We start from the raw sequence: 12963 nt of genomic DNA on the forward strand, positions 1-12963 counted from the left end.
CCGGGGCGTCCCACCGACCGGCGCCCTAATGGGTAGCTGGCAGTCCGTTCACCCTACCGGCTCCGTTATAACGTGCAGAGCAGCGCCGGCGGCCCGGCGCAGAGAAAAAAATCAGCAGAAACTCGGCGCCGGAGCTGCCGGAGCCCTCAACGCTCAGCCAGCAAACTAACACCACTGACGGCAAATTTCACATGTAAAACGTGCACTCTTATCTAAATTTGTAACACGTGCCACGCTTTTTCACTAGAATCTCGTTTTTAAGTCTGATAGCTTCCTGGTCTGTGTGCCAAGCTCGGTGCGGTTTTTTCTCGTCGGTCGCCGGCGGCCTGCCATTCAGTGCGAGCCTATAAAGGCGTGGTGTGGACGACCGGCGGCGCCAGTGGTGAGCCTCCCCGAACACAGCCGTCATGAGGAGCTCCACGTCGCTGCTGTGGCTGCTGGGCGCTGCAGTGCTCGCCGTCAGAGGTAAGAGTGATTTACAGCTTCCAGTTTATTGTCCAAATAACACCACCGACAGACCCGGTAGGTTTAATCAATGGCATTGGCTACGATGCAAATATTTACGTTTTGGATTTACTTTGCGCAAATATTTGGTAAGAGAAAACTTTATTGACTTTAATAGTCCTAGATGACAGTAAAAAGTCTTATGTGTAATAGTGTGAGTAAAATACTTTTGTGTAGGTATGTCCAACATTGAAAACGTCTACTTTTAAATATGCATGTGTCCAAGACTCCGCAAACACCCAGTGCACGACCTGTCACAGCCCGCTAACACTCCCCCCCTCCCGCTGCCCTTCTCCGGCAGCCGAGCACCATGACGGCCTGTTCAGTTTCGGCGGCCTCGAGTCGCTGCGGGACCCCGAGTGCGTGCCCGAGTCGTACCGCCTGCCGGAGCGGATCAGCGCCATCGCCGACGAGTGCATGCGCCGCGTGGAGCAGGCCTTCGAGTCGCAGGACGACCTGGACAGACTCAGCGCCGAGCTGGCCGTCCGTGAGTGGAGTGGGTCCGGGGGCAGGGATGCAGGACACTGGCCGTCCGTGAGTGGGTCCGGGGACTGGGACAGGACACTGGCCGCCGTCCGTGAGTGGAGTGGGTCCGGGGGCAGGGATGCAGGACACTGGCCGTCCGTGAGTGGAGTTCAGGGACAGGGACGGGGACGGGGACACTGGCCGTCCGTGAGTGGAGTTCAGGGACAGGGACTGGGACAGGGACAGGGACAGGGACAGGGACAGGGACACTGACCACCGTGAGTGGAGTTCTGGGACAGGGACAGGGACGGGGACACTGACCGCCGTGAGGGGAGTTCAGGGACAGGGACAGGGATGGGGACACTGACCGCCGTGAGGGGAGTTCAGGGACAGGGACAGGACACTGGCCGCCGTCCGTGAGTGGAGTTCAGGGACAGGGACAGGGACGGGGACGGGGACACTGACCGCCGTGAGTGGAGTTCAGGGACAGGGACAGGGACAGGGACAGGGACACTGACCACCGTGAGTGGAGTTCTGGGACAGGGACAGGACACTGGCCGCCGTCCGTGAGTGGAGTTCAGGGACAGGGACAGGGACAGGGACACTGACCACCGTGAGGGGAGTTCAGGGACAGGGACAGGGTTCTGGCCGTCCGTGAGTGGGTTCAGGGACAGGATACTGGCGGCCGTGAGTGGGCCCAGGATCAGGGTATCTATATGATTTCAAGCTTTTACGACTAGACATCTTAATTCAAGGTAGGTACGTTTTTCAAAACGTACCTACCTTGAATCAGGTATCTACTCCGTCCGCGAATGGGTCCGGGCCCGGGGACAGGGCCATGGCCGTCCACTGTCCAGGAGTGGACAGAGGGGCTCTGTAGGGCGCTCGATATCAGATGTGAATTTACCAACTCGGCATTGAAATAAAGCTTTTGATAATGCCGTTCATGGTGGTGATAAGGGGTGGATGCAATTAATTAAGTGCAAGTTATGCATATAACTCTTCTTCAACTATGCGAAAGCTTTTGGTCTGCGTTCTAACATCCCATATGCGGTTCCTGTGTCTGGGGCTGTTTTACCTTGACATTGACCTGACCTTGCCTGCTGACCTTGACCCGGGCAGTGAACGACCCGAAGAACCAGGCGCGCAATATCGGCGGCTCGGTGCGCCGGTTCCAGCTCGGCATCCGCGACTGTATGGCCGAGAGCATGGGCGTGGTAGACGACGCCGGAGAGTTCGTCGAACAGAGGGTGAGCAAAGCTGGAGAACCGGCGGAAGAGCTAGCCAAATGTAATGCGGAAATTGTGAGAAATGCACAGCACAGTGGCGGAGCTTCCTATACAGTTGGTGGGGCGGCTGCTCCCCCCCCCCCGCCCCACCAACTTCCTATTTTGCCCCACCAATAAGCATTTTGCCCCATCAACTTCAGCTGATTTGTAAGACTTGTTGTTTTGCAAATTAACCTTTTTCGCATTGAGGAGCTTTGGAATGTCTGTGTACTATACACCCGGTCTCTGACGCCGCCCCGTGTCCCCCCGCCGCCCTCAGCACCGTGACTGCTATGTGTCATCAAGGCCCACCTCTGACGCCGCCCCGTGTCTCCCCGCCGCCCGTCCTCAGCTGGAGGAGGAGATCTCGGCGCTGGGCTTCCCGGCGCCGTTCGAGCGGGACGTGCAGGCGGCGTCGCGCGCCTGTCTGCACCACACGCCGGCCGACCTGAGCGTCGAGCAGCGCCAGAACTTCTACTACGTGTGCCGCGACTCGCTGCTCGAGAGCAGCTGCATGTACAAACGGCTGGCGCGCGACGACCCCGACCGCGCCCTCGACATCGGCATCCAGCAGACCGAGTGTCTGGAGAACCTGAAGCCAACGCCCACGGTGAGTTGAGCAGACTGTCTCCTCTCTCCCTCTCTATCCCTCACGCATAGCGCATATTTAACCCTGCAATAGTAAGCTGCAGATTCGGCTAAATGTGTTTTGAGCAATGGATTGTTAAAATCAGTGACCAATGGAGCCTTGCGGTTAAGACTTACAGTGATCTGGCCATTAGGGTCTCGTGGGTGATGCCTGATAGTGGGGCCCACATAGTGATTTCCCGGTCCTCGGGTCTGGGGTCAAGCCAGGCAGCGGATTGTTTCTACTAAGGAGATTGCATCCTTGGAGTGCAATGACATTCTCTAGGCGTCTCTCTGTCTCGCCGTCTCTGACCCCATCCCGTCTGTCCGCTCCCCCAGATCGTGTCGGCCATGGACGAGTGTCGGGACGCTCACGAGGTGCCCGTCCAGTACGCCACGCTGCGGCGGCGGCGCAGTGTCCCCGACGCCGGCGCCGAGCCTCTGGAGGGCTCCGGCGAGACTGAGGAGGCGGCCGAGAAGCCGGCGTCGGTCACCGAGCGAGTGCACCGGTTCATCTACTGCGTGTTCGACACGATCGGCGCGCTGCGCCAGGACGGACAGCTGGACGTGACGCCGCTCATCGAGCAGCTCAAGCAGTTCGAGGGAGACGAGAGGGTCAGTGCGGAGCGCACGTCCAATAATTGGCGCGGTTTGGCAGGCTTTCATGGTTTAGGATTTGTTAGAAGATAGGTGCGATATTCTTCCCCTTCCGTTTTTGGCCACACCTAGGTACCTGCTTTTTGCGTGTGTAAAGAAACCTGCGGCACGCAGCGCCGCGAAACCTGGTATAGCTTATGATGCATGGCCATTAATTTCTAAGCGTGTGTAATATTTTTGACCCTAGGACACATAAGGTCAGGCCACCAGGTCAAGTTGACTGACCACGCCTCTAAAAATTTGTGATTCTGCCATTCCTACAGACCACTATCTGACCACTTTTGTTGTCGTGCCGAGTTTAGCTGTTTAGATGCTCGAGTGATTACCTTGGCCTACAATTTGTGAGACAGCGTGACTGACCATTTCACGGTTTTGCCCGCAGGCTGTGAAGCTGCAGGTCGACGCTGCCACCCACTGCCAGGACAAGACTTCGATCGAGGAGTACAACATGTGCTACTACGACGACGTATCAGCAGGCTGCCACATCTTCAAAGTTCAGCAGGCCTTCCTAGCAGGTACGTGCCTACGTGGAGTACATTTTTCTTTTATTACAAAATATTGCAGTCGGTAATTTAAATAAACAATGGAAATAATAAACATTTGAATTCTAAATAAGTTTTGTTTAATTAATCTTTATCAGAAGATCAAGCGGTAAATCTGCTTTTAGTCGCACAAGTAAACCGATTCATTAAAAAGCTTTGCAGATTGTATTGGGATGCCGTGCTATGAAATTATAGCGAGCCGTTTAGTAAGCGAACGACAGTAACGCATGCTCTATTGCGCCAGTCGTTTGTTCAGGCACCACACCCTCCGTATCTCCTTCCCTCTCCCAGCTTCAGGTGACCCCTCACCGCTGCCGGAGTCAGATTCTGACCTCCCCCCCCTCCTCCTCCGCCTCCGTTTCCCAGGTGACCCCTCGCTGCTGCCGGAGTAAGTTCTGATCTCCCGCTCCCCTCTCTGGCCCCAGGTGACCCCGCGCTGCTGCCGGAGTAAGTTCTGATCTCCCGCTCCCCTCTCTGGCCCCAGGTGACCCCGCGCTGCTGCCGGAGTAAGTTCTGATCTCCCGCTCCCCTCTCTGGCCCCAGGTGACCCCGCACTGCTGCCGGAGTAAGTTCTGATCTCCCCCTCCCCCTCTGGCCCCAGGTGACCCCGCGCTGCTGCCGGAGTAAGTTCGGAATTCTGATCTCCCCCTCCCCCTCTGGCCCTAGGTGACCCCGCGCTGCTGCCGGAGTACTAGCCTGTGCTACCGGAGGACATCGTTACCTGCAGCACGTTCACGCGCTCACCTATATTGGCGCTGAGAGAGACAGCTGAAGACCGACTCCGACCGTCACCAGGACGTGGCCCGGGTCAACAGGGGTCACCGTCTCCTCCCAAACTGACCAGCCGATCTTGGTGGCCGCCCAAGTGTGATTACTACTAGTATTCTGAGGTTGTTATCCGGAGCGCTGTTGCCCCGGAGTAGATAGTGGCATTTATTATATGATAATTGTGGGTAAGCGTTGTGAAGGAGAGGCTACGAGAAATATACATTCCTAATGCTCGTGTCACCCTTGTGATGGAATAAAATGAAATGTAAAATGTGTGCTTCACTTATACTGAGCCTTCTTAGCTGAAATAATGCCGTCATACGTGCACTGCCTATGTACAGTACACAGTGAACAGTGAACAGTGCATTGCACAGCATTGACCGGTCTGAATGCCTTGAGCGTGCACTGAGAGCCGACAGCCTGGCGAGTCTCGCTGCGTTCCTGGTACGACACAAGCAGCCACCAAAACAGCCCTATCTTGTACAAAAATAGGCCCTAAAAGGGTCGTCGCGCATGGAACCGTCCCGGAGCACATCAGGTTACAGGCAACTCTGACAAATGGGCCCGCTGTTTTCGCTAGCTGACCCACCAGCAAGGGTCAAAGTTCCACAGAAACGCAGTAAAGAGAGGTCTCCAGGACCGAGCCGGGTGTCCAGTGTGCCTCTCGACCCGTCCATGGGATTTGACACTACAGGGAGCCCGGCTGTCAGTCGTGATAAATGTGGCAGGTCAGCTCCGATCGCGGCTCCGGTCCCTTCCCTCCCCCCTCACCGGGCGCGTCTCCCCTCCCACCGCGAGCGCACCCCCGGCTCCCCGGTCCCCCCGAAATCTCGGCACAGGACACAGGGGGCCAGCAACGCTAGAGGCGACAGTGCATGGCACTGAGGGCAAGACACGAACATGATGCATGCGTGTGACTGGAGGTCTGGGTTGACGCACAGATACGAAAAACGAATTTGATGGAATTGCCAGCGCAAGTATAATATGGATATTGCTTAACCCTCGCCCGTAAACGGTGTTTTGCCACCTTCGCCCATGCAGGGGGGGGGTTGGTGCGACCCCCCCCTGGCGTTTGAAAACGGAGCGTCGTAGAGCTTAGAGGAAAAGACCAACGGATTGCTCTCAACGAGATCTCGCGATTGGTGGTATATTTTTTGGTCCTAGGTCAACATTCGGCCTACTTATGACCGGTCAAAGGTCAAATTTTCGGAAAAAATCTAACTTTTTTCAGATTTCCGCGCCGATTGCGGCAAAACGGTAAGAGATATCGACTTGAAACCTTCACTATCGTGATCCTTGATCAATTCTCTATCATTTGGTGTGTATTTTGATGTCATAACTCTAAAAATGATGCGTTGGGAGCATCGGAAGTCTGCAAGGTCATTTGTGCATTGGGTCACGTCAGGCGTGTGACGTCACTGACCTGACCCTGACCCAAAATGAACTACAAGAAACAACCGACGATGCCTGAAATGGATAGCAAATTCTAATTCAGGGCATCAAAATACCCCGAAAAGGCATACAAGTGCAAGAAGTCATTACAGGTCAACCGAGGTCACTGACCTTACCTTGACCTTAAGTAACCTTCAAAATGTCAACGGACATTGTGCCAATGTCAAATCAGCCAGTTGTGATTCTAAAACAATCCATCAGTGTGTCAGGTCAGTCGGCATTTATACCAATGTGAAGCAATGTCCAATTTAGCGTAAATCTGGCGGGAGGTTGTTCCCTTTATGACGTCATAACTCCGTGACCTGACATGACCTTGACAAAAATAAAATACCAAAAGTTGCGCAAAGGATGCCCCAAAGGGTACTGAAAATTTGAGCAGGCTATCTGAAACGGTTCGGCGTGTAGCTAAGAAAAACCTCAGGAGGGGGGGCTGCACCAACCCCCCCCCCCCTACATGGGCGAGGGTTAACCCTCGCCGGCACAGGGGGGAGGGGGGTTGATGCACCCCCCTAAGTTTTTTTTCGCGAATAACTCGCGTAAAAAACGGTCGATCGCGACGAAACTTTCAGTACCCTCGCATTGATCAATTTTACACCTAGGGTAAGGTGCCTAATTAGCGACCCCCTTAATTTGAGCCGTCATTGCTCACGCTCTGTGGGTGCCACTGTATTACTGGCTTGATTTTCGGAGAGATCGTTCATTTTTCTATTAACCCTCGCCCATGTAGGGGGGGTGCAGCCCCCCCCCTCCCGAGGCTTTTCGGAAATAGTGCAAAAACGGCGGCGCGCAGCGCCGCCAAATTTTGGGTACCTTATGGGGCAAACCTTGCGCATCTTTTGCTAAAAAAAAAATTTGACCGGGTCATGTCAGGTCACGGAGTTATGATGTCACAAAGGGAACAGCCTCCGGCCGGATTTTCACAAACTGAGTGCCAACGCCCGAGGTTTCCTGCCGGTGGTACGGACATCGGTTGATGGATCGTGATGAAACTTCCCATGCATGTTGGGGCAAGTATTGGCTATCATATGGTATAAGAAACTTGACCGGGTCAGGTCAGGTCACGGAGCTATGACGTCACAAGAGGAACAGCGTCCGGTACTATTTTTGAAAAGCGCCCGAACCACTATTTTGCTAATTCTTGTCACCTCAATGGGAATATGCAGCAATATTAGCTTCTATAGGGAGCAAATGGACCTCCCAAATCCAAAAATACAATCAGATTTCAAAAATTTAAATTTTGATTTTTCGAATTTCTGCCGCCGACTGTGACCTTGCCGACTTCCGGCGCTCCCAACGCGCCATTTTTAGAGCTAGGGAAACGAAATACATACCAAACGATAGAGAATTGATCAAGAAACACGATAGTGAAGGTTTCAAGTCGATATCTTTCACCGTTTTGCCGCAATCGCCGCCGAAAGTTGAAAAAGTCTATTTTTCCGAAAATTTGACCTTTGACCGGTCAAAAGTAGGTCAAATATTGACCTAGGACCAAAAAATATACCACCAATCGCGAGATCTCGGCGAGAGCAATCCGTTGGTTTTTTCCGCTAAGCTCTACGACGCTCCGTTTTCAAACGCCAAGGGGGGGGGTCGCACCAACCCCCCCTGCATGGGCGAAGGTGGCAGATCGCCGTTTACGGGCGAGGGTTAAAATATAGTCATTTTCTGCACCAATATTCACTAACTTATTTGTAGTGAGCATTTTGGCAAACCATTGCAAAAAACGCTAATAGGGAACTCTTCCCGATTAGCGACCGGGGAGGGTCGCTAATAAGTCTATGGGTTTCCCCATATTAAAAATGGCAAAAAATGGACGACGGTGAAAACAGGGCGCCTGGGGCGATTTGCTCAAGGTTCGTTAAATTTACACGTGACGTTTGGGATATAGAAGGCCCATGGAGCGGGAGAAGTTCCAAATGTCACGTGACTAATATGCCCTCCGGCGCCCTGTTTTCACCGGCGCGGCGTCCCAAAAAATGCGACGCCTGAAAAGATGAAATATGATCTCAAAAAGGTAACCTATACGCAAAGCACTCAATCACTCGAACAGGAACGTTTATCCAACATTTAAGTAAGTAAAAACTGATCACGTGATGCTCCGAGGGCGAAAAGAAGGCGGAAACCCAAATTTTGCGGGCTATCTCGTATGATATTCGAGGTCCGCGCTGAATTCGGCACCCCTGCAGTCGGTGACGACATTTGGCATCCACTGCCACACATTGCAAGCTTCAGCAACACCTCATTTTCATTTCTCTCTTTTCCCCTTTCTTTCCCTTCTTGAGCTATTTGCGACCATGTCAGGCGCAAATAGGAAATATGAGTTGCGACACATTTTTAACCGCCATGCTGTGCACAATTGAGCGATTCACTATGGGAAAACAACAATCAATTGAAAGAAGGAATGTCGATTCAGAATAAAAAAGTTGCATCATCCTAATGTGCATCGCTTTTCATCAGAGAGGGCCCAAACACACACGTTTTGGATAAGAAAATCGTCATTTTTATTTAACCCTCGCCCTGGCAGCGCATTTTTCATAACACGGCCTGTCAGGGGGGGGGGGGTAGATGCGACCCCCCCTCGCGATTGGCTCCTATGGCACTAGAAACACCAAATTTGGTAGGTAGGTGGGCCCCCTGGAGTTCTCGCCCCTGTGCAAATTTGGTTGCTCTAGGTCAATATTTAGGGGGGTTTTGGGGGGTATAAATGTAAAAATTTCGCTAAAAACAGGTCAAAAGTTCTTCGCTTATAACTTTTGATCTAATTAAGATAGAGCAAAAAGAAAAGCACCAGTGATCTCAGCACGTCAAGGCGCGTCGAATGATATACTTTGTAGCTTGCTTAAGTGTACTTAAAGTTTTCTTAAATTTTAAGTAAACTTAAATTAATAAATTAAGTTCATGTTAACCAAATTGCATCATATTGCATATCATTGGATTCGGCTGATCACCAGGAACACAATGATACCATTTTTTAAGCTCTAGCGTCATTATGTGCCAAGTAATTGGCAAAAACGTCATTTGACCTCAGTTGACCTCATTTGACCTGACCCATGGATAAGTACACCAAACAAAGAAGCACCAAGTGACCTGCTGTTAAGTACTGTGGTTTCAAAGCACAAAAGTGATAGAACGAAGCGGATATCTCCAGTATTTTCCGAATTTAGTATTTTCCCATAGGCTTAACATTACGACGTAATGACCTCTAACTGACCTCAGGTCAGTGAACTCAAAAAAACCGAACTATATGTTATACAACTCGGTGAACTTAGCACATCCTGAAAGTTTGAAGGAAATCAGTGCAAAACTGTGAGTTGGACAGGTGCAAAAAGAAAATTGAAATTTGACCATGACCTTGTACCGGTTTTTCTGACCTGGTGACCTGACCCAAAGTCACTTGGACCTGAAATTTTCAGGTCATATGTAAAAAGGTTTCCCCATAGGCTGTGCCAAATTTGGCGGCGCTGCACGCCGCCGTTTTTACGCTATCTTCGAAAAACCTTAAGGGGGGTCGCATCGACCCCCCTGCCAGGGCGAGGGTTAAACTCACTTGAAACGTCCCACCAGAAACATCGACGACCGGGAAATAGTTTAATTTGATAACCAAAGTATGGCTGACCTTTTGACGATGTTTTACCCCGTTTTCTCCTGCCAGTTTTTCTGTAGGGAGGTGGGTCGCAAATCGGAAAGGGTCGCTTATTAGGCACCTTACCCTACCCTGAAAATTTCATGACCCTGACCCAAATGACCTTTGACCTGTGACCTCTTTTCCGAGACCATGTTTGGCCGGAATCGCGATTCGGCGTATGTCGGCTCGCATTAGCCGCGCGTTTGCAAGCTTTTCGTGGTTTCAAACGTTCAAACATGTGATTTGATGTTGCTCCCATACATTAGCCCTCGCTGGCCCGGGGGGGGGGGGCGTTTTTCGCCCCCCCCCCTGGCGAATATTTGCGATAACTCCCGAACGCTTAGGAATAGGAAGGCGAAACTTTCAGTACCTTTTCTCCCATCAATTTGACATCTTCTGAAGTAAAAAATTTGGACCTAGCCCCCTTGATGACGTCACAAGGTCCATTTTTCTAGACCCCTGCACGGCAAAAATCGGCGTCACAGACGCAAACTTCAAATAGCTGCTAAAAATAGAGTTTTAGAGATAATAACAAATTACGAGCACGGCTGTGTAGCGTTTGACCTAGAGAAACATAGAAAAATAGTTTTGGTGACCTGAGGTCAGAGGTCAGGTCAACGACCCCGAAATGTGGTTTTAGTTTTTCGCAAATAACTTCGACAAAAATGGTCCTAGAGCTACGGCAGTGGTACCATCGCATTCGCCTTGTCAAGCCGCGTCGAATGATATATATTTTGTTCGGAAAAGGTCAAGTTTCATGTTGACCTCATGTGACCTCGAATGACCTCTGGTTGACCTTGACACACGAAAGGTCGTTTATGATGGATTTGTACCCGCTGATCACGAATCTGGCATCTATTTTCCTCTAAGCCTTCATTTAGAGCTTCCGGATGGCAAAATTGTCTTATTTATTATTACTAACTTGAATCAGAGAAATAGCCTCTAGCAGGGATACTCTTCTGTGACCTTGACCTTTGAGCAGCCTTGTATCGTAAGATGAACCACAAATAGGGAACTGATAAGCCTCAAAACATTTCAAAACATCTTGGAAGTTAGCACGCAAGATGTGCGAAAAAGTGCCAAGTTTGAGGTTAATGTTCAGCGTGACCTTGACCTTGACCTTTGATTTGGAGCACATTTTCAGAATCCTCAGATTCTCTTCTTTCGTTTGACACCCAATTTTGCCGGTTTGATGCAGCCTGCCGTCCTCTAGAAGGCTTACTTTGAGATCACTACACATGTGCCGGTTTTGGCCTTTGACCTTGACCTCTGACCTTGAAAATTGACCTGAGGTCAAAAATTTTAGGTGCATTAGAATCGTCTCGTAAGGACTTTTCGCTTTGTATCGCTTTTGTTTCCGTAGCTCCCTTATTTACGGAGTTAGACAGGGGGGCGAAAAACGCCCCCCACCCCCGGGCTGCGGTGGTTGGGATTACCCCCCGGGCCCGGCCGGGTTAGGGTGGGTGTCAAGGTCACCTGAAGGTCAGGTCAGGTCATTGACCTTTGGTGACCTCGGGTGACCTCGGTTCACTTTTTCGAGTTTTACATGTTTCTTGGCTAGTTTTTGGAGCTGAATTCGAATTTAGCAACCATTTGAACATTTACGAAGTAGTTTTGGTGCCTGCGTAACATGTTACGAAGCTGTCAGAGGCGGTTGACACGTACTACGAATACCCGTCACGACGCCTACTGGTTGACCTGACCTGACCTGACCCGACCTGGTCTAAATGCTTAAAGACATCATCTCTGATCAAAACTAACACGATATTCGTGATCAGCACCCCGGAAATCCACATAGCAGCCACACTTTACGACTTTCTAACAGGTCCCGATTTTCTTGGTTTTCGGGTCATTGACCTGACCTGGAAGGTCACCCGATGACCTAGAACCTTAAAATTGGGTATCATCGGCTCCCTCTCGTGACGGGCAGCACGCTCGTTTTTTTTTCCGCGAAGCTCTAGCTCGATCAGGGGCCAAACGCGAGTGGGGGGGGGGGGTCGTACCCCCCCCCCCTTGTGCCGTCGAAGGACGCAAAATGGCTTGTGCCGGCGAGGGTTAACCATGCTGCATGCATCTTTTGTTACATTACTAAGCAGAACATGCTAAGCGAGCCAATGTTATCGAACATTGTTTATAGTTCTGTTGACTATTAACCCGCGCCCATATGGGGTCTGCCGAGCAACGCGGTCTGATGGGGGGGGGGGGGCATTTTGGCCCCCCCTCAGATCTCGAGAACCACGCAACATAGCGACAAGCGGTAAACGGTGTTGGATAGCCCCAGCGGGGAACTACCTTGTGACCCAATTTCATTGACCTCGGTCAAACCGATGACGTCACAGGTCAGGTCAAAGGTCGAATTTTCACCGTTTACAGGCATTTCAAGAAATGCGTTGTAAAATCGAGTAAAATGCATTTCATTGAAAATCATCGATGGAGAAATGTTCTTCAAACACATATTTTGCTATTTGAGGTCACTGATACCAGGTCAGGTCACAGAGGTCAGGTCACTGGGGGGTCACAATATGAAAGTGTCGTGTGATACATGTTTCATGGTCCATTTTACATGACAAATGCGATTATGTGGGTCAGACAGACTTTAGGGCCAGCTTAGGTCACGTTTTGGTCAAGGTCAGGTCAAGGTCAGGTCAAGGTCAGGTCAAATTAGGTCAAATTTCAAAGTTGATATTTTTGCATAAAATGGGTATCGATTCGATGCAGCTCGTCACGGGGAGTTCAATGGTGGTCTCCGTTTTGCGCTACAAGGTCTAGAATTGCTAAAAATTGAGTTCAAAAATTTGACGTCATCAATTTTTAACAGTTTTTTCGCTATAACTTGGCCAAAAAAGAGGTATCGATCTTAAATTTGGTATGTATATCGAAGAGCGCAGGGATTATCACATATATTCCGGTTTTTTCAAAATTCGAAAATTTTTTGGAAACTTTTTGAGTTTTTCAAAAAAAAATCATTTTTTTGATTTTGGGGGGTCAAAATCCCAAAATTTCGAAAATCTGAGATAGCAGTTTTGTAGCGCTGTCTTTTCTCTACACAACCACA

At 50.7% G+C, this 12963-nt stretch overlaps 1 protein-coding gene across 2 annotated transcripts; it reads left to right on the top strand.

The window, feature by feature from the left end:
• The first annotated feature begins 327 nt into the window (after positions 1–327).
• On the top strand, positions 328–5096 carry LOC122374896. Of its 2 annotated transcripts, none has more exons than XM_043353953.1 (7): positions 328–465; positions 806–991; positions 2092–2219; positions 2590–2847; positions 3204–3479; positions 3904–4036; positions 4730–5096. In XM_043353953.1, exons 1-7 carry the CDS (start codon positions 408–410, stop codon positions 4756–4758), a joined length of 1068 nt encoding a protein of 355 aa, XP_043209888.1. In that variant the 5' UTR covers positions 328–407; the 3' UTR covers positions 4759–5096. The 2 variants fall into 2 exon arrangements, with proteins under 2 accessions (XP_043209888.1, XP_043209889.1); XM_043353954.1 differs by lacking the exon at positions 4730–5096 and adding an exon at positions 4430–4504.
• The last annotated feature ends 7867 nt before the right edge of the window (positions 5097–12963 follow it).

This window comes from Amphibalanus amphitrite, unplaced genomic scaffold (assembly GCF_019059575.1).
Source record: "Amphibalanus amphitrite isolate SeventyFive unplaced genomic scaffold, NRLGWU_Aamphi_draft 001735F_arrow, whole genome shotgun sequence".
NCBI classification, from domain to species: Eukaryota; Metazoa; Arthropoda; class Thecostraca; order Balanomorpha; family Balanidae; genus Amphibalanus; species Amphibalanus amphitrite.